Source organism: Typopeltis vanoorti, chromosome 15 (genome assembly GCF_054136105.1).
Source record: "Typopeltis vanoorti isolate ZY-2024b chromosome 15, IOZ_Tvanoo_1.0, whole genome shotgun sequence".
In the NCBI taxonomy this organism is placed as follows: Eukaryota; Metazoa; Arthropoda; class Arachnida; order Uropygi; family Thelyphonidae; genus Typopeltis; species Typopeltis vanoorti.
In genome coordinates this window covers 118828244-118849516 of record NC_143563.1, presented here as the reverse complement: position 1 = coordinate 118849516, position 21273 = coordinate 118828244, and the positions used below count along the sequence as shown (strand labels likewise).

Sequence of the window (21273 nt, the reverse complement as noted above, 5' to 3'; positions counted from 1 at the left end):
TGTCATCTGTCACATTTGTTCTTGGTTGAAAAATGCACATACTCATCAAAAATAATAATAATAAATGAATAAAAAATAATAATTAGAGTTGCCTTCCAAAACATTGGGTACTCAGTATCAGTTTTCTTTGATGTTGCTTGGAGATTTCGAGTATTGAAAGACCTACACAACTTTGGTCTTATAGGGAACCTTCCTCTTTTTATGAAGAACTTTCTTCATAAAAGTTCTTTTTATCCAAATGAACCTTCAAAGTCTGAGGGTGGGGGGGAATCATACTCCCACTCACAGGTAGTTTTGCAAGGTTCAGTTTTAAATGTCACTCTTTTTTTCACTCAAAGATAACTTGATAACTAAACTTCCTCCAACAGTAAGTAATCCTCTACGTGGATGCCATCTGTCATTCTTGCAACATTAGAGTCTTAAAAAAAGCAGCTGCATAAACCATTAATCACATGTTAATAACAACAGATAAGACATCTCAGGCCTAGCTTTCCACTTCTTCCACACTCACAATACTAAATGGAACAAGAGCTCCATGCCTTACATAGAAGACAACTTCGCTGCCTTCAATATCAAAGCGTCTACGATGGTTATCCACTCATGAGGCATACTCAACAGAAACCAGGGAATGAGTTTGTGATATTTGAAAGTCACTTATTAGATCTTTCCACATGTCAGACTTGGGCAGTTGCAAGTGATTAAAATTTTCACCTCAGAAGACTGTGTGCATTTTTGCTGTGAACATGGGCTTCAACCAAATCCTGAACTAGAGCTAAAGACTAGAACAAACTTTATTTTCTGTTGCAATGCAACAGAAGCAAAATTCCTGGAGCTCACATTTGACAAAAACTTACATTTCTTCCTCATAATGCTGCTTACATGATACCTGTCAGTTAGCAATGAACATTCTTTGCATTGTATCTTCCACTACTTGTAGTGCTGACAGATGTTCTTTGCTCCACTTGTATCGAGCACACTTATCAAAACTTGATTATAAATTCCAAGTTTTAACCATCTGCCTGAGACAGTGCATTATGATGACTGACTGCTGTCTGCTATCAAGCAGTCAGAATTTTAGCTTGATAATTTTGAACTTAACCAATTCATAGTCACGTTAGAGCAAAGGAAACAACCACATTTGTCACTTCGACATCAACAGCTGTTGCTGTTATATGTAGCCAAAATAAAATTCCTGCCAGACCATCTGACATAGCCAACTACTCTTTGTCTCTGAATGGAGAATTTGTACGCTGTTCATGAGACTTACATAAGTCCCTTTGGCTTGCATACAAAAACATCCCGGGAGCTGTAGATATTAGGGTAAACAACATTGTACTGAACAACACAAAAATTTGCATTTTGCCTTTGTTTGGAGAGCTCTGAAAGAAAAGTTTTTTGGTTTAAAAAAAATAATGATGTTAGGTCAAAATTGTGTTAGAATTAGGTTGCATTATGATGTTAATTAGATTTAAGTTAAAAGTTTTATTTTCAATATAGTTATTATAGTATTCTGCATGGTAAGTTGCAGTTATTGCGTTGCCTAGCACACAGAGCCACATTTATACTTTGTAGGCCTTTGGTGCAACATCATCATAAGGCATCAAAAAAACAAGTCTATTTCAGTTAATCAAATTCAAGGGCATTTTTTTTTTTTAGTTTATTGAAAATAAAAGTTGACATTTCCATAATTACTCATTTTAATAAAATAAAAATAACACAACATTTGTATACATATATTTGCATTTAAAAAAAGTATAAAAATAAATAATTTCAAATTTAAATTTAAAAAATTTAAGAATTAAAAATATTTTTTTTTTTCTGGCTTTGGTTTTAGCAAATATATGTATGCTGTCATCATAATCGAGTCCATTACATCTGATTCATTATTAAAACACTTAAGGAATTGAACAACGTAGTTAAGGATATAAATTAAATTAAACTTTAATAAATATTTTCCGATATTTCGGCAACGTCACGTTGCCATCTTCTAAAGGAACTTACAAAAAAAGTTACGTGCACGTAGGCACTACAACACAGAAACTGGGAATGAAGAGATGAAGCTATTGTTCTCCTAACAGTCCTGATGGTGCCCTCTAGCGGGCAAAGTAGGTGTTCTTGGCCGTTGGGCTGAAGGTCTGCTGATGTAGGCCTCCCAAATTTGGGGCAGTCGCATACAACCAAATTTGTTGAGGTTTGGAGAATTTCTTAGGGCTGAGGCTGATTCCATAAAGAGTCTTTCAAATTTGTATTTGCTACGGTGTATCACTGTAGCTTTCTTCCACTGTATTCTGTGGCGTGTATCCAGAGCATGGTCTGCAAGCCCAGAATGACTGTATTTGTGAAAACGGATGTAGTCCTTGTGTTCCGAAATTCTGATATTCGCTGTCCTGCCTGTTTGGCCAAAGTAAGACAGTTTACAACTTCAAGGGACCTGGTAAACACCAGGTAGGTCTAGGGGAAGTGGTTGGTCTTTAGTGGAGCGGATAAGGGATGCCAAATTTCTGTAAGGTTTGTAACAAGAGGTCAGGTCATGTTTTTTTAAGATCTTGGTAATCTTTTGCGAGGTGCCTCGGATGTAGGAAATGGTGATGGATTTAGAGTAATCCTTGTTGTGGAGGGGGGGAGGGGATCTGTGGTTTGTAGGTTCTAATATTTTTTGGATTTTTTTGGGGGGGTAGCCATTGGCTGAGAAAGTGTTGTGGATGTGATTCAGTTCAGTGTTTAGGGCCAAGTCGTTTGAACAGATTAGTTTAGCCCTGTTGTATAGTGTTTTCACTACTCCATATTGTTGTGAGGGGGGGGGGGGATTGTTGGTGAATGTATCTGCCTGTATGGGTGGGTTTTCTGTAAACTGAGAAAACCAAGGTTCCATTAGGCTGGCGGGTGACTAGTGTGTCTAGGAAAGGGAGGCTGTTGTTTTCCTCTTTTTCCAGAGTGAATTTGATTCTAGGGTGTTGGTTGTTTAAGTGTGTTAAGAAGAAGAGAAGTGTTTCAGAGCCATGTGGCCAAATAGCGAACACATCATCAACATAGCAAAGCCATATGGTAGGTTTTTGTGGGGCAGAGTTTAAGGCTTTCTCTTCAAAAGTCTCCATAAAGAAGTTGGCCAAAGGGTGGGGAAAGTCGTGAACCTATGGCTGTCCCCTCTATCTGTTTGTAGAATTTTTCCTGCCAAACGAAATAGCCTGAGTTCATTGTGAACTGAAATAGGGCTGAGGTATTGTCTGAGATACATAAAGAAAATATGCCATTACTTCCCATAGTGGATGGTATTGAATCCCCCATGTACAAAGTAGCTAAATATTTAGCCAAAGTGCTCACACACTAGACTGGCAACACACCATCACACACAAAAAACTCACTCCATTTCAAAGCCAGTGTAGAAAACCTTACACTCCAACATACTGACATAATGGTCAGTTTTGATGTCTCCTCCTTATTCATAAATGTCTTCCTCAAAAAAACCTTAGAGCTAATCCAAGCTAAATTTGATTCCCGATATCTCAGCCCTATTTCAGTGTAGTAGAGTCTGCTAAGTTTGACATCTGTTGAAACTTAGCAGACTTCATCTTCAAAAGATGGAAACTGTTACACCCTGATATCTTGAGAATGTAAAATTCTCAGCTATCATGGTGTAACATGAAGAATAAATAAAATAAATTAAAAACCCTGCATAAAAGATAACAGTTGAATTATTTAAAAGAAAAGGAAATATTCTTGCATCCAATAAAATATAAAGGTGTTTGGTTGAACTAACTAACAAGAAGAAAGAATATATTAATGTTGCAATATGATATAAAAGAGAAAATTTAACTAAATAAGACAGAAAAGGATTATTCATAAAAGATGGTATGTGAGAGGCTAGAGATTAAAATATTAAGTAAATTCATAGGGAAAATTTGAAAGAGGATTAAGTTAGAGGCTAGCACAAGAAAAACAACAGAAAATCGCTTAGGGCCGATTCCCGGATTGAGACATTGTTTGGCTCGCTGACCAAAGGACGTTTGGCAGAAAAATGCCACCCTAATTGGTCGGTGAAGTAAAATCAAGAAGGGGGCGGAGAAAAGAAGTTAAAAAAAGTGCCGTTAGGAGAGCAGGTATAAAAGGGTTGGAACTCCCCCACGAGGCTTTTTGGTTTTTGTTTTGGTTCTGTTCCCGAGGAGTTCTCTACGAGCTCCATGGCATAGGTTTCACGCAGTTTTCCTGAGTGGAGATTGGGGTTATATCTCCGTCGTCACAACATGGAAACAAAAGTGAGCGGGATTTCGATTCCGGGTTTCCTATGTAAGAAGCGAAGAATGCCATAGAGTCAAAGAAAAGGAAACATATTCTTTGTGTTTCAACTTCAGTGACAACCACGAGAAAGGGAAAGCTATAAAGATATCGATATCCACGTCGCGAGTCGCACAGCCGTCATATAGATGATTCAGAGTGTGTCCTGAATTACGAAAGTTTAAGACCGTGTAAGCATATTTCAACTCCAAAAGGAATGTAGGAGTAGCAGATTATCGGAGAGGTTATACCAAGTTAGTTCAATCAGAAAAAGGCAAAGGCCCATATGAAAAACTCAAGAAAGAAAGGTACTGTAAAATATATCTAATGTTAACTAAAATTTGTCTGTAATAAGTATCATTATTCTAATACGGAACTGTTGAAGTGACCAAGGAAAATTTATACTAGGACTTTAGTATCTGACAGAATATATTAAAAGTAAGCTGGCTAGCGTTAATGTTATGTGAATAATTAAGTGTCCTGAGAATTTTGCATGTCTATTGTAATGTATAGGAAAGTTAAAATGTCAGTTGTGTGTTAGTGCAGAAAAAGGTTTAGTTAATCTACTTAAGTTTGAGTAGTTAAATAGTGTGAATTAATCTTATTTGTCCATGTCAAATGAATTTACGTGTTGAATGTGTGTGGCGGCATGATCGTAATACTAGTTATGTGTTAGTGCAGTAAATGGTTTAGTTAATCTACTCAAGTTTGAATAGTTAAATAGTGTGAATTAATCTTATTTGTCCATGTCAAATGAATTTATGTGTTGAATTGTTATGGTGGCATGATCGTAATACCCATTATAGGATCATAGCCTAATTACTTGTAATAAGCTAATGTTAGTTTGTAAGTATTTAGTTTAGCATTAAATTGAGTAATCACAAAAATTGAATTGTACCATGTTAAGGAATTTAATAAACTTTTTGTCCAATGATAAAACAGTTGTTTGAAATTGCTGTCCATTGCACCACTTGAAAAATTACGAACCTAATCACGCGGGAAATTAATGTGTTAAGAAACGAGATAAAGTGTCATGACTGCAACATAGTTACACTTTCTGACATATTTTAGTTCTTTCTCCTTGTTTTTGTATATAATATCTCAAACTAAATATCCCAAAAGGCGCAGTATAAATACAAATATTAGGGGTACTAAGGGGAGAAATAACTTAAGTATTAGTAAAATTTTTGGTGATATCTCGAGCATAGATAATAGTAGAACATAGATAAGAGGAAATTACTAGATAGAATAAAAATAGTAAAATGGGACACAACAAAACAAACCTTGTTTTCATCTTTTGAAGCAGAGAAGCTTATTTCTGATAAGATATGAAGATTTTAATGCTATTTTATTATTTTTCATGGTTGTAGAAATATTCATCATGCATCTTGACAATATGCAATTTAATATAAGGACAGTAAATGAATTTTGGTATCGAAATTCAAGGACATAGATCTCTGTTGTTCAGTTTAAGTATAAATTTGCTTTTGTCTTAGAGTTACAAGTGAAAATGATTTGACTTAAACTGCTCCATGTCTCCCAGAAGTGAAATGTGGAACTTCTATGTTTTATATGTCTGGATATGAGTGAAGAAAATAATCCTTTTCAAATGAAATTATGAACTTCCTTTTGTGTTGTTTTAAATTATATCATCGCAGTTTTTTTTTTTGTTTTTTTTGTAATAGTAAGCTGTAGACTGTTCAGAAGGAGTAAAAATTCTGCTATTAAAATTTTTTATTTTTTTAATATAAAAGAAATGGATATATGCAGGAATATAAAACTGGATAATTTTAGGATTTAAATTCTTTTTTGCATGCTAATTTTAGTTCTCTGTATATGTAAATGAAGTAATTCATTCATCTGCCACATGTTTATGAACCTAGTCCAGTTTCTGCAAGGAACTAACCTATGTTCCTTGCAGAAATTACTGTTAATCTGAAAACATTTTAAACATGGTAATGGGAAGAACAAATCCATCGAATGAAGTCCCTTAGTATTTTATGAAGACCATACCTGATTTAACTATTATATTGATTTGTCAAAAATATTGTGATGATTTGTGAAATTTTACAGTTGTTATCTATATATATATATTATTTTGCTTGCTAATTTTATATCTATTCTTATGAACTTCTAGCCAGGATGATGAACCTGCTTTAAAAAGAGCTAGAATTGTCACAACTGCAGTAGATCAGCAATCAAGTGAAGATACTGTTTTCTTAGATGGAACATCGCTAAGTGAAAGTCTTTGGGAAGATGTGAGTTGTTATCCTTTCACATTATATATTAGATTTAAGTTAGTTTAAAGTAAAAAGCATTTATTTTCTTAAAGGAGAACTATAGAATAACAAGTATGTTACAGTAAAATAAGTTCTTCATCATCAATTTTTTGATATAATATCCCCAAGGAATGTTCAGATTACTATGACAGCACCCCATGATTAAATATACATTATTACTCCTATCCACATTTTTCTTCCAAATTATTCTATTACTTGTAAGCACTCTGATATTGTCATATCAAGCATTTCATTCTTCTAAGGCTATTCTAACTGAATCAATCCACCTAGATTTTGGTCTTCCTCTAGGTCTCTTTCCTGCTATCTTGGGATCAGACACCTCTTTTGCTAACCGTTCCTCACCCATTCTATTTAACTGGTCAGACCACCTTAGATTAGCTCTCCTTACACATTCTTGAATACTAACAATGTCAAGTTTCTTTCTAATATCTTAATATGATTCTGCTATTTATGCCATCAGAACACTCATATCTGTGATCTCTAGTCTTGATTAAGCTTTATTTCTAACTAACTCTCAAATCAATAACTTAAAACTGGTTTGAACATAGTCTTGTATACTGCTAGTTTGGTGTTTTTGCTAATTTCTTTCTTATTCCATATAAATTTATTCAGCTGGTCACCCACCATACCAGCTTTGCTTATTCTGTTGTCTCTTTCCATATTTAACCTGTCATCTTCACTAAAAACTGTGCCTAAATAGCTGAAATATTTTACTTGTTCTATAGGATCTCCATTCAGAATACAGCTGATGTTTTCTATGTTCCTGACTATTTTCATAGATTTGGTCTTTTCATTGCTGATTTTCATGCCAAATTTGTTACATCTGTTATTCAATTTAGTTAGAAAATTCTAGACACTTGCACTAGGTGTGTTCATGAGTACATCGTCATCTGCATAATGCCAAGAGCTAAGTTGGATATCTCCATTTTTAATGTCACGCCTAATGCCACTATCTTTCATAATATAATCCATATAAATGATGAATAAGAGTGGAGGTAATGTGCATCCTTGTCTTACCAGTAATTTTACATCAAATCAGCTTCCTGTATTTCCTTTAATTCTAACTGCTGACTGAAAGCGTAAATGTAGACTTTATTGCTCTGTATAATGTTTCATTCATTCCATATAATTGTATTGTTTTGGAAAGTTTTTCTCTGTGCCTTGTCATATGCCTTTTCCACATCTACAAAACTTAAGTACAAATCCTTGTCATATTCCCATGATTTCTCAACTATTTGTCTTAAAGAGAAAATCTGATCTTTACATCCTCTATTTGGCCTGAACTCTGCTTGTTCTACTCCAAGTTTTTTCTTTTCAACAATCTTCCTCAACCTCTTTTCAAGTCTGCTTGCATAACTCTGGAACACTCAGTAGAGAAATTCCTCTGTAATTCTGACATTCAGTTTTATTCATTTATTCTTTTTTATAGATGGGTGCTATGAGAACTCTACTCCAATTATTGCGAATTTGACCTTCTGACCATGCCCTCTGAATTATGCAGTTTAGCCACTGCAAATCTTTTATACCTCCATACTTAAGCATTTCTGATTGAATATCATCTACTACATCTGCTTTTAAACAATTCAAATTTTGATGGCTTTTTCTACCTCAACTATTGATATGCACACCGAATTCTCCAATTACACAGTAGATTGGTTCCAGAAAAACCCATGTAAATGAAAACCTGTAAAAAAAGAATAAAGAATACAGTACATATGAAAAAATTGAAGAATGGCTCCAGATATGAAAACCTGATACGAACAGTAAGTTATTTTCAAACAAAATATATGAAAATCATTGAATAAAACTATTTAATTTTAATGGAATATTTTTTTTATTTTAAATATTTATTCAAAGTATATACATATGTATCCTTTTTAAAGAAAATAGTTAATAAAACAGAAATTCGAAAAAGCTCAGATACACCGCACATATGATTATTAGTTAAATTTTATTCACCGTCACTTTCTGACAGTAGCCACATTCTTTTGTGTGAGACTGGAATAAAATCACTTCCATCACTTGAAACACTTTGGCCTTTCTGTTCATACTGCAATGGCAAAACATTTTCTTCAGTAAAAGAAACTAAATTAACATTAATTTCCAATAATTCTGAAGGTTGATTTTTTTCTACCACGAACTCTGTAATTAATTGTTGAGATCCTGTTTTGATTAGATCTTTGTCTTTGATTTTTCATTCCACACCATACATGACTTCAGTTCACATTTAAACTGTTCAGCTCGTTCAGTATTTGGATCATGTGTAAGAAAATGATTTGCAATTTACTAGCCATTTGAAGCCCTTCTTTAATTAATCCTGCAGTGAGTGGAATCTCTTCATCACTTTTTTATTTTTCATCGAGATTCTGAAGTATAGCTTCTTATTTCCTCATCATTAATAGCCTTGTCAACCATCAAGTCTTCAATATCTGCAGATGAAAAATCATCAAATCCTTCTCTGCCAATTGCATGTGCTAATCTGATGATATTGGGATATTCAGTTGTATGCAAAGGTATGGGGTTTTTCTCTTCATCAGTGAGTGGAATCTCTTCATCATCCTCATCATCACTTTTTTATTTTTCATCGAGATTCTGAAGTATAGTTTCTTATTTCCTCATCATTAATAGCCTTGTCAACCATCAATTCTTCAATATCTGCAGACAAAAAATCATCAAATCCTTTTCTGCCAATTGCATGTGCTAATCTGATGATATTGGGATATTCAGTTGTATGCAACGGTATGATGGGGTTGTTCTTTTTCACACATCCTGAGCTTTCCAGCATGCATTTAAAGTTGATGGTTTCAATTCTGATAATGCCAACTTAGCAAGTTTGATGCCATCCAAAATAGAAAATTTCTTCCACACATCAATAACTGTCAGTAAATTATCCTTATCTAATTTATCCAAAATGTATTGGAATGTTCTTCTTATGTAGTATGTTTTAAAGATAGTGATCACCTCCCTGGGCTAATGGTTGTATTAAGGATGTTGTATTAGGTGGCAGAAAAAAAAATTCAACATTTGGGTGTTCTAAAACAGGAAGGCCAGGCACATTGTCTATAATCAATAAAAGTTTAAAATCCAGATTTTTTTCCATCAAATAGCATTTGACTTCTAGAACAAAACAATGATGGAACCATTCATTAAAAATTTCTTTTATAACCCAACCTTTTTTGTTTGCCTTCCAGTGCTCTGGTTACATGTTAAAATCCATATCTTTCATTGCCTGTGTTCATAGGGATCGATTAATGAGTAATGGTTTCAATATACGATCTCCTGAAGTGTTGCTACAAAATAATAGTCATTCAATCCTTAGCTGCTCTTTAAAGCCACCAACACTTTTTTGTGATTTCGCTATATAAGTTCTACTTGGCATTTTTTTCAAAAAAAAAAAAAGCCAGTCTCATCTACATTCCAAACTTGATCAGGAGTGTAGCCACCATTTTCAATAATTTTAGACAGTTTTGAAAGAAATTCCTTAGCTGCTGGCTCATCTGCAGATGCAGATTCTCCTTTTATTTTTATGTTATGAAGCACATATCTTTTGAGAAATTTTGTAAGCCAAACTGTGCTTGCCATCATTTCATATTTGAAGGCAGCAACCTAGTGGAAAACCAAGATATAGGTGGATTGATACAGTAAAACATTCCTTAGAAGATAGAAATATAAGATCTGATCATGTTGGAGTCTTGACAGGAACAGACTGATTTGAGGAAAATTGTAGATAGGAACTTAGTAATGATGTAAATTTTTCATGTAGTACTATCATATCTTGTACACCTCTTGAGGGTATATGGCAGGAATTTGATGATGATGAATTGTGCTTGCAGAAAAATCAAAATTGTTGTTTTATGTTGTTGGCTCCTTTTCCTGAACCTGTTTGTACAACTGTAATGCTTTCTGTTTGATGACATTTTCGTCTAAAGGTATTCCTATTTGTGAGCAATCGTCTATCCACCTCACTAGGGTCTTTTCCATCTTCACTTTTATATCTCTCATATACGATGATGACTTGGCACCTAATTTTGTTCCATAAAGAACCGATTTTCTAATGGCCTCTTCATTTTTCTTAATCGTTCTCACGATAGCTTTGTTCAGTCCAAAATATTTCTCTAAGGATGTCGAACCTTTTCCAGCTGCTAAACGATCTAAAATTTGGATCTTACTTTCTAAAGAAATAGTTTTTCTTTTCTTCTTCTGTCTAACTGAATTATCTGACATCATGAGTAATGGGATAATGTTACAAAAATATCTGAAAATAATCAATAATTAATTTTACTAATTTGATATTATTCGTACAAAACTTCAAAAATTAATATATTCCTGTATAACTCTATTGCATGAACAAAACACAAGATGTGTGAACACTTGTGTTTTGAACAAAACACTTCATGTTTCACATTTGCATAAACAATCATTTCTTGTAAACAACAAATGTTTGTTTATGCAAATTGCTTAACTCCTTCCAAGCAGCTTTTTGTAGGCGGGTCTTCCGTAATATACCAACTTAACTTCGAGGAATCAGCATAGCACCCTTCTGCTTCCAGGAACCAATGGCAAGTGAATATAATGAATCATCTGTCGGTTTGTTTTTGCCACAATTGTCTACATTCTGTAGCATAGAGTAATCCCTGATATTTAAAACTTTGAGGCGGGGGGGTTCCCCAAAATTCACGTTAAAGTACATATGTACCGTTCTAGGAAATGATAATTATAATGGAAATACCCTTTTTAACTGAACTGAATTCAAACAGAAATTTTAAAAATAAGCACCTTTTGAACTGTGTAAAATCAAAATATGCCGTGTAAAAATAGAATTGCTTCTGTTTTCTAAACTGTATTATTTTGAAATTGTGTAAAAAAAAGCTGTGTAAAAAGAGAATTAGCTGTACTTCTCTTTGCATTCCTCTTGAAAATTTTCAGAGTAACTACACCAGATAGCTATGATATCCCTATTTTCAGTTTTCATATCACCTTTATCATCTTTGATCCTTTAACTGTATTCTTTTCTCCATTTCTAAGCTTCTTCAATAGCCTCCAGAACATTTTTGCCACCTTCCTGATATTTATTTTCCATACTCTCACCAAAGTCTTCCCATGACATCTGTTTAGCTACCTTTACACACAGCTTATCTCTCAGAGTTTTCTCTGTATTCTTTTAAGGCATCTGCTGACTTATTTCCTAGAAATTTTTGCTGTGCTTTCTTCTTTAGCTGGATTGCTCCTTTAACTTCTTGTGTCCACCATGGTGTTCTTATTTTTCTATCCTTGCATACAGCTTCACCACATACCTCCCTAGCTGAATCAGTCGTCTTCTTCAGAGTTTTCCACTGAGGCTCCAAGTTTGGTTCGTGTTTTCAAACTGCTGCAAATTTTCTTCACTAACATTTGCATTTACCTTTAAAAGCTGCTCAACTTTAATTCTTTTAAAAACTTTCTTACATGCTGTTCTTTTCAATGTTATATCCATTTTTATCCTGCTTAGTACTAAGTAATGGTCACTTTCAACTTTGAATCCTTTGCACTCTCATGTATCCTGAACCATCTTTATGGTATCACTATTGATGATGGACATGATCAGTGAGGCTTTTCTTATTTCTTGTATATTTTCTCTTGTGCTCATCTTTATGTTGAAACATGGTGTTAGTAATGACTAGTCCGTGTCCTGAGCAGAAGTCCAGCAAATACGTACCATTATTATTAGCTTTGCCCTTTTCTCCAATTTTCCCAGAATATTCCTATATACCTGGTGAGATTCATTTCCTACTCTACTGTTCAGGTCTCTAACAAGTACCACTTTTTCCATTTCTGTATGTTAGCTGCCTGTTCTAATGACTCAAAAAAATTGCTCCACTTCTTCCTTGGAAGAAGAAGAACCTTTTGCGGTACCATAGGCACAAATAAGTTTCAATTTCCATTTCCCCATTTTGAAGTTTGCCCACTTAACTCTACTTGAAACTTTTTTCCAATCAAGTAGTTTATCTTCCTGTTGGTGTTGAATGCTATTGCTACTCCTTCCTTTACTCAATCATTATTGTCTGAAAATAGCATCCTGTACTTATTATTTAGTACTGTCTCACCTGTTTTTGTCTTCTTTGTCTCTGTAATGTCAATTATGTCCACATGGTATTTTTCCAATTCTTCTGGAAGTTTGATTTCCTTTCCATGAATACCTCCTTATATTGATGGTTCCTGTCTGCTGTTCTTCTGATGTTGGATTTCTTCTTCTTCTTCTTCTTCCAGATGTTGAGTTGGAGCTTGTTCCAGTAGCTGAATTTTCTCTGTTCACCCTGGTTCCCTGACAATAACAGCAGGAGCCTTGTTTAATCAGGCAATGTCCCAGCCGGCATGAAATCTCATGTTATACCATCATATCGCATTTGTGGTTTAAGCCAATAAAAGTATAATTTGGTTGGCTAAGTCCCAAATTGCCAGCCCAGCCTCATTCATTCAGTACCCAGCAGATACTTACTAATGGAGCGCTTCACATGAAGGTGAAGATTGGACATTAGGTCAGAAGCCCCAGTTGAGTCTCCACATTTCCGGAAGGCAATGTGGAGGTCTCCTCCAAGTTATTTGGCTTTGACCATTAAGCCACTCTGTAAAATAAGTTTTATTATGCAAATATTTTGATTATGTATAATGAGACATCATCAGTATAATTATCTAACAACAATAGGAATTGAATTAAAAAAACAGTAGCACACATGCTTAAATTGGATTCTCTCTAGGTATATAGTCACGTGTTCATGGATTATAATTACTGAGCTGAAATTAAAATTAAATTAACTTAAAATATATGAGAAAAATTTATTTAATACAATTAAGGGTAACAACTTCCCAAACTTTTGGAATAGTGAGACATCCATTACAATTAAAATTAAGTCTATGAAGTATCGCTTCAGCACTTCCTTTATATAAACATTCATGTTTATATATGGTTCTGTGTAGCAGCCTTAGTATTTTGCCATTGGATCCTGTGGTTAGTGTTTTCAGTTCTATGTTGCGCAAGGCCAGATTTGTGAGGTTTGATAAGACGGATGTGGTCTTGATGTTCAGATATATGTTTATTTATAGATTTTCCTGTTTGTCCATAGTAAGACAAGTTACACGAACAAAGGGAGGTATTATCATTGGTGAGAGTTTGTCTTTTGGAGAAGGTAGCATGTTGTGAATTTGGTTGATAGGTTTATAGGTAGCAATGAGTTGATATTTTTTCATAATTTTTGCCACACATTCAGAGATTCCTTTAATATATGATATAGGAGTCTTGTAGGTTTCTTATCTGCTTGCTTTATAGGAGAGTGGTTGATTACTTTTTGGATTATATCCATTTAGTAAGGCTTTTTCTTTGTCATTTTCCATCTTGCTTCCCACAAATGAGCCAATTTCATTTTTTTGGTTAACAAGAGCTTCTTTTTGGGGCTCTTGGCTATCAGTCCCTGTTGAATGAGTCTTCTTCTGACAGTTACACAGCTCCCGTTTGTTCATCCCAGTCCAGTTTCAGTTCTCCAGACATGGCAATTTTTGAGGCAGAGCCACTTTAGAACTCGATCTTGGCATGGTGTATACAGCGGCTTTCTTCCTGTTCCCTTCTTCCTTTCAGCAGATCTGGTTTCCTTCACTGTTGACAGCAGCTGTACCACAGTAGATTGACTACAGGACACCCTTTTAGCTTTTTCATGAGAGGAATATTCTTCTCTATTCAAAGCTTGAATTACACTTTTTGTGCCAAGGATTAACTGCATGTAACTAGCCATTGAAATCTCAGCAGCAAAAAATAGCTCTTGTTTCTATTTATACCATAAAAAAAAATTCTGATGCAATAGCAGCAACCATTACATCAGAAACCTGTAGGAATGATAGATGATGCAGTGTAAAACTCGATGTAGCTTAAAAATACCAAAGCGCTTTACATCGATTTTTACAGAGGTCAGTTTCATGAGAACTGTTACAAAAATAACCTTGTTTGTATCTATGTATTTTATTAATGTAAATTACCATAAAGGAATTGATTGTATTTACAGTTTTAACTAAAGTTTCTAGAATGTCAAAAACAAAGGCAATTTCTTTGCCATCGGAACTTTGTATAATAGCTATGTATAAGAGCACAAGAAAGTTGTTTATGATTAAGTATGTGAGAAAGTTGTTTGTAAGCTCTGCTCATGAACACCTTCAAAGCTAGTATTAAAGAGGTCTGCTAGTTTCAGAGAAGTTTCCACTGCCCGACAAGACAAAAAAAAAAAAAGAGCTCACGGAGGAGAAAAAAGAACGGGCCGGCCTTAACAAAAGGATCAAGGAGAACTGCTGATTTCTTCGGGGTTTACAATCCTCGGTGCAAGGTCCTGAGAGGGCGAAAATAAAAGAGGATTGAGCCGAACATCGAGGGCAGTTTTCGGCAGAGAACCAGAGGCATTCGAGAGGAGGCAAGGTCCAGTTGCTGACAGAGGGGAGACGAAGTGCTGTTGCCAAAGAGAGCCAGAGGCTGTCACAGAGAACCAGAAGCATACTGGCCCAGAGAAACAGACTTTACGGTGAACCCATGCCAGAGGAAAAAAATTGGGAAGTCAACTGGAGCCAAAAGCCGCAGAATGATCTTTAAGCCTGTATGCTGAAACTTCTTGCCTGAGCTTTGGAGTACCGGGAAGATTGCAGTCCAAGACCCCTAATACTCCAATGAAAAGCCCCTTAAGCAAGGCCTGAGGTGAAAGAAAAATCATAGAGACTTTGATGAAGGACCTTTGGAAGGTGTCGCAAGTGTGTTCCAACCTCTAATGTACATTCTTTTTGTAATCTAGGAGATATGTCATAGATGGACTGATAAGAAATAGTAATAAGAAATATCTATAAGAGAGTCCTCTGATTTGCTATTAACTGGAATATAAATTGTAAGATAACTTGCCATAACTACCTAATCTTTAGTGTCCTCTGATTTGTTGTTAACTGGAATGTTAATTGTAAGATAACTTGCCGAGCCAGTTAATCTCTTTATGAGTAAATTAGTCTCGGCAATTTTTGTTACTCTGTTACTTTTCTTATGCAGAGAAATAACAGAGTAATTATATTTTATAGTCATTTAATATTGAAAAGGGAAAGTTTGTTTCTTTATACCAAAAGCATAAAAGATAGGTAGAGAAGAGTAACTCCCTATCGCTTATTTAATGTACTTTATTTTAAAATGTAAATAAAATGTATTTTAATTATATGTCAATAGAGTGCCACCTGATTATTTATTTTACAATGCACTATTCCTAAAAAAATTATCGGACTTGTGAGCCGGAAACCAAGTGAGATAGCCGAAGCGTATAGTTAAGTGCAAATAGACCATGACTGTTTATGTAAAGTTTTACTGAAGGAATTTGTGTTAGAGAAAGAGAGAGAGAAATCAACCGGCCGTATTACTGAGTTTTATGCCAGTTAAAAGATATTAGTGGTGCAGTCTCAATAAAAATAAATTTTCTAGTATCCATAGGCATAAGACTTGTAGTGCGAAAGGTAGATAAACATAGTATGCAATAGTATAAGCAAGAAAGGTTACGAGAGAGAGAAAGCGCACACTGCTAATTAGAATGACAGTATTTCAAAGGCACAGTAACCAATCAGGCATATAAATAGGCTTTATAAATAGCAAGAAGTAATAGCAACACACATATTACAACAGTACAGTGAAAATTTAATGATAAACCAATGAAACTGACCATTTAACTACTATAAACTATATTTATGTTGGATAATGCAGTTTCTATGAACATGACTGTATATATATATATATTGTCAGTATGACAGCAGTGTGTAGCAGAACTATTGGTGGCTAAGATGGCTTTGTTGGGCAAGTTAAATTTGTAAAAATTGAAGATTGCGGAAGGAGAGTGAAACTGGTGAGCAAGTATGTAGTAAGATTTTTTGAGAGTGATTGCAGAGAGAACATGTTACATGATAGTAGAGCATATTGATAGAGTGATAGAATGCTAAAGTAATGTTCCGTATTTCCAAATTCATATTTCAGTTTATGCAGAAGCTCAATTACTTCCTCCACGTATACCCGAGTTTCTTCATCCAGAGCAGAGGTAGTATTGATCTCCATATTGTATGCACCACGTTGATAGCTCTTAGCTATCAGCGTGGTGCATACGTTGATAGCTAAGAGCTATCAACGTGGTGCATACAATTTAATAATCTTAGCAAAATGAACACTCATAGTTGATCAATCTGTCTTCTTCTGCTTGCATATCATCTACGTTGTACATCTCAGAATCAAAAAGTTAGAAAAATAAAATAAACATGATGTGAATGATTTACAATTCTAATTTATTGCATAGAAAATAACCAAATATGAATTAGCATCATCTAAATCTATGTATATGTTACCGCTAAAGTGTAGAAATCAGTTATTCTACAGATCATCTAGGTATTCTGCAGATTAACTAAGGTGATCCGTTAAAGTGCGGAAAATTGTTTCATTTCTCAAATTACCTAGATAATCTGCACATTACCTACTAGGCACTTAAAGTGAAAATAAGATCTTTGCTGGAACAACAGCAATTAAAAAACTATAATACAAAGAATCAAATGGTTTAAAATATTATTACAATTAAGGAAATGAATTTGCAAAACATATGATAAAATTATGTTTACTTATTAGTGCAATCTAAAGATTGGTGACACTTTGAATTACATAGCAATTGGTTTTTGCGACAAGCACACCTATTTGTGGTACATTTAGATTTACAGTCACATTTTCTGAAACCCTGCCCACTACCAAGGGATTGTTTTATTGCTGTTTGACGTAAAGATATTTCTACAGCAGGGACATCTTCTTTCGACGACAAGACACTGGCGAAACCAAACTAAAAGTGGAGAGAGAGAGGGGGAAGGAAATGAGAGATACAAACTTTTGAACTTTAATGATACGGAAGCCGTTAATGTGCACATTACCTAGGTAAAATGTGGAAAACTCTTGATTCCGCACGTTAACGGAGCAAATCAGTTAATCTGCAGATTAGCTAGGTAATGTGCACATTAACAGCTTTCGAGCTTTAGCGGTAACATATACTTTGTAGATTATATAACCATGTAAACACATAAAAATGTAATATAATTTATAAGAAAACTGCCATTTGAAAACATTCACAAAATTAGAATAATTTTTAACATGATTCAAAATATTAGAATATTCCAAATTTTTCCGATTGTTTTGAGGAGACCATAGAAATAGCATATGTGAGGACTTATTTTTAATGACATTAACAACACCACACAATTTTATCAAAAGATGTTTTATTAACTGCTTATATTTCACTGATCAAATCAGCATTATTAGAGCATAACACAGCTTGTATATGCGACAGTGAGTATGTGAAACAGTGAGCAATTGTAATGGACAAAAGATCTAGTCCTATTTTGGCACTAGTGTTGTAATATAGAACTAGCTGTAATATAGAACTAGCACTAGGAGAAGAACAAGCAGGTTTCAGACCAGGACGAAGCACAATTGATCAACTATTCACCTTAAGACAGCTAATAGAAAATACACTAGACTACAACCAAAGTTGCTACATAAATTTCATAGACTTTTGTCAGGCATTTGATTCAATCCATAGACGAGAACTATGGAAAATTATGGAAGAATTTGGAATTCCCAACAAAACAATAAGAATAATAAAGAATCTGTATGAGAAATCTGAAAGTGCAGTACGAATGGAGGACACCTTAACCAACTGGTTCCACACACAGAGAGTGGAGTGTGACAGGGATGCAATCTGTCATCAGATCTGTTCAATCTTATACTGGAAGAAGCAACCAATAAGACCTTAAACAATGAAGACTCCTGAATCAAAATATATGGGAAAAATGTAACAAATTTAAAATTTGCTGATGACATTGCATTACTTGCAACACAGAAGAAAATCTACACTGAATTTCTGATAAAATAAAGGAGTGTATAAAATCTGGATTAATCATAAATACAGACAAGACAAAATTTATGCAAATAGGTAAAAGAAGCACCAATCTGAAAATTGAAATTGACAGTAAGAATCTAGAGCAGGTAGAAAACTTCACCTACCTTGGAGAAGTTATTGGGTACAATGGCGAAATTACAAAAGATATAAACAGACGAATCAGTCAAGCATCCCAAACTTTTGGATGACTTAATAAAATATGGAAGTCAAGAGACATCCAAAAAGTAAAAAAAGTAAGAATCTATGAAACAATGGTCCTTCCAATACTTCTCTGTGTAAGTGAATGCTGGAATCTCAAAGAGGCTGAAGAGAAAAAATTATTAGTTACTGAAATGGGTTGTCTAAGAAGATTACTTGGAGTATCTCTGCTGGATCGACTAAGAAACGAAGACATAAGGAAGCGACTAAAACAAGAAATAACAATAATAGACAAAATCCAAGAAAGAAGACTGTGATGGTTTGACCATGTGACCAGAATGGGAACAGAAAGACTACCATCTAAAGCTCTGAATACAACAATGGGAGGTAAAAGATCCCAAGGACGGCCCAGAATTAGATGGATTGACAAAATAAAAGAGGACCTGAAAACCAAATCACAACAAGCGACACCAAACTGGAGAAAATTGTTCCGACTCTCCCGGGACAGACAGAAGTGGAAAGAGTTCATTTAGTCTGATCATCATCCAAATAGATGATGGAAGAAAGAAGAAGAAGAATGGTGTAAAAAAAAAAAAAAAAACATTGCAGTGATCTGGGAGTTGCTCGCAAGATAACAGTCTCACAAATTTTTTCAAATTAATGCAACCATATTTGTTCATGAGAAAAGTCAGCTACTGAAACAAATCCTAAAACCCACCCCAACACAACATCAACAGCGTTCAAGATTGGTACTATAAACATAAGAAGCCTGAATGGCAAAGAAATGGAGCTAGCTGAGGAATTAGATAAGTACCAGATCAATATAATAGGGGTGACTGAAACAAAAAAAGGCAAAAACTGGTGAGATTTTCTGAGCAATAAATACAAAATTTTATATTCAGGCAATGACAATCAAGGAAAAGAAGGAGTAGCCATAATGTTCAACACTAAATACGAAACTAGTCTTCTTGAATGGCAGTCAGTCTCAAGTAGAGTGATGTGAGCAAATATCAGAATGGGGAACAGGACAACGAGACTTATTTGTGCCTATGGTCCAATGGAAGGTTCTACTAAGGTAGAAGTAGAGAAATTTTTTGAAGCTTTAGAGAAAGCAGCTGACACAATGAAAAAGGAAAAGATGGTCGCTGTTGGGGATCTAAATATCAGAGTAGGAAATGATTGTCAGACATAGAAAAATATATTGGGAAAATTTTGAGAAAAGTGCAAAGCTAATAATAATGGCAAATACTTGTTGGATTTCTGCTCAGGACACAGACTGGTTATTAATAACACCATGTTCCAACATAAAAATGTGCACAAATTTACATGGAGAGAAGAGGTAAAGAATAAGAAAAATCTCATTGACTATGTTACTGTTGATAATGATGTTTTCTCCCTGGTGCAGGACACCAGAGTGTACAGAGGATTTGAAATTGGAAGTGATCACTATTTAGTCTTGAGCAGGAAAAATGAATTTCATATTGAAAAGAAGAGCATGTAAGAAAATTTTAAAGTGAATAAAAGTTGAGCAGCTCTCAGATGTGAATTGTAGACTAAAATACACAAATATGACTGAAGAAAAAATGAAAGAGTTTGAGGACTGGAACCAAATCTTGGAGATTCATTGGCAAGCCCTGAAGAAAACACTAATTGATTCAGCCAGGTTATCTGTAAGGATAGAAAAATCAGAACTCCATGGTGGACACAGGAAGTTAAACAGGCAGTGAAAGAAAAGAAAGCATATGAAAACTTCCTGTCAAATAAGTCGGCTTATGTTCTTAGAGAATGCAGAGACAAATGTAAGAAAGCTAAACACTGTGTAAAACTAGCTGAACAAAAGTCATGGGAGGACTTGGTAAGAACATAGAAAATAAATATCAAGAAGGTGGCAAGATGGAGGTTGTCGAAGAAGCTCAGAAATGGAGGAAAGAGTGCTGTAAAAGGAATTAGAGATGATAAAGGTGAAATGAAAACAGGAGAAAAAGATAACCTTGAAGCATGGAGTTATTACTTCGAAAAATTGCTAAATAAAACAAGCAGTGATAAAAAAACACTTACCAGGCTTGCAGTCAGGAATACATATCCATACAGGAATGTGATTTAATGTTAAATCTGGTGTCAGGCAAGGATGTATTTTATCCCCTCTGTTATTCATTATCTATATGGATCACATTATGAAGGAAAGTGGTATTAAACCTTATATCAAAATTGGAGATGTTAATGTCAGCTCTTTGCTTTATGCAGATTATGTTATACAGTCATACCCTGACATACGCTACTCCGACTTATGCGAATCCGCAGTTACGCGGTTTCTTATATGCACGTATTCCCATGCCGCTTCACTCCTCACCACTAGTCGTATCTTTCCGGTGCCGGCTGAATTCACCACTGTCGCACATGCTGTGAACAATCAATGACGTGTTTCACGCGGTCTTTATTCATACATGATTTTTATACAAACCTACAAACCTTACGATTGTTTAATATTATGTTCTTGATAAAAATTTTATCACATAAAAAATAATAATGCCATCCAAAAGAAGCAAGTCTGATTCATCTACAGCTAGCAAGAAAAGAAAAACATTGACTTTGGAAACAAA

At 34.6% G+C, this 21273-nt stretch overlaps 1 protein-coding gene across 1 annotated transcript in view; it reads left to right on the top strand.

Annotated features, from left to right (window-relative positions):
- Hel89B (histone acetyltransferase 1) overlaps positions 1–21273 on the top strand; it is an 863997-nt gene that overhangs the window by 109068 nt on the left and 733656 nt on the right. The window contains exon 7 of the mRNA XM_090405810.1: positions 6410–6530. Within this exon, the coding sequence (XP_090261936.1) occupies positions 6410–6530 (121 nt within the window). The remainder of the gene's footprint in view (positions 1–6409; positions 6531–21273) is intronic.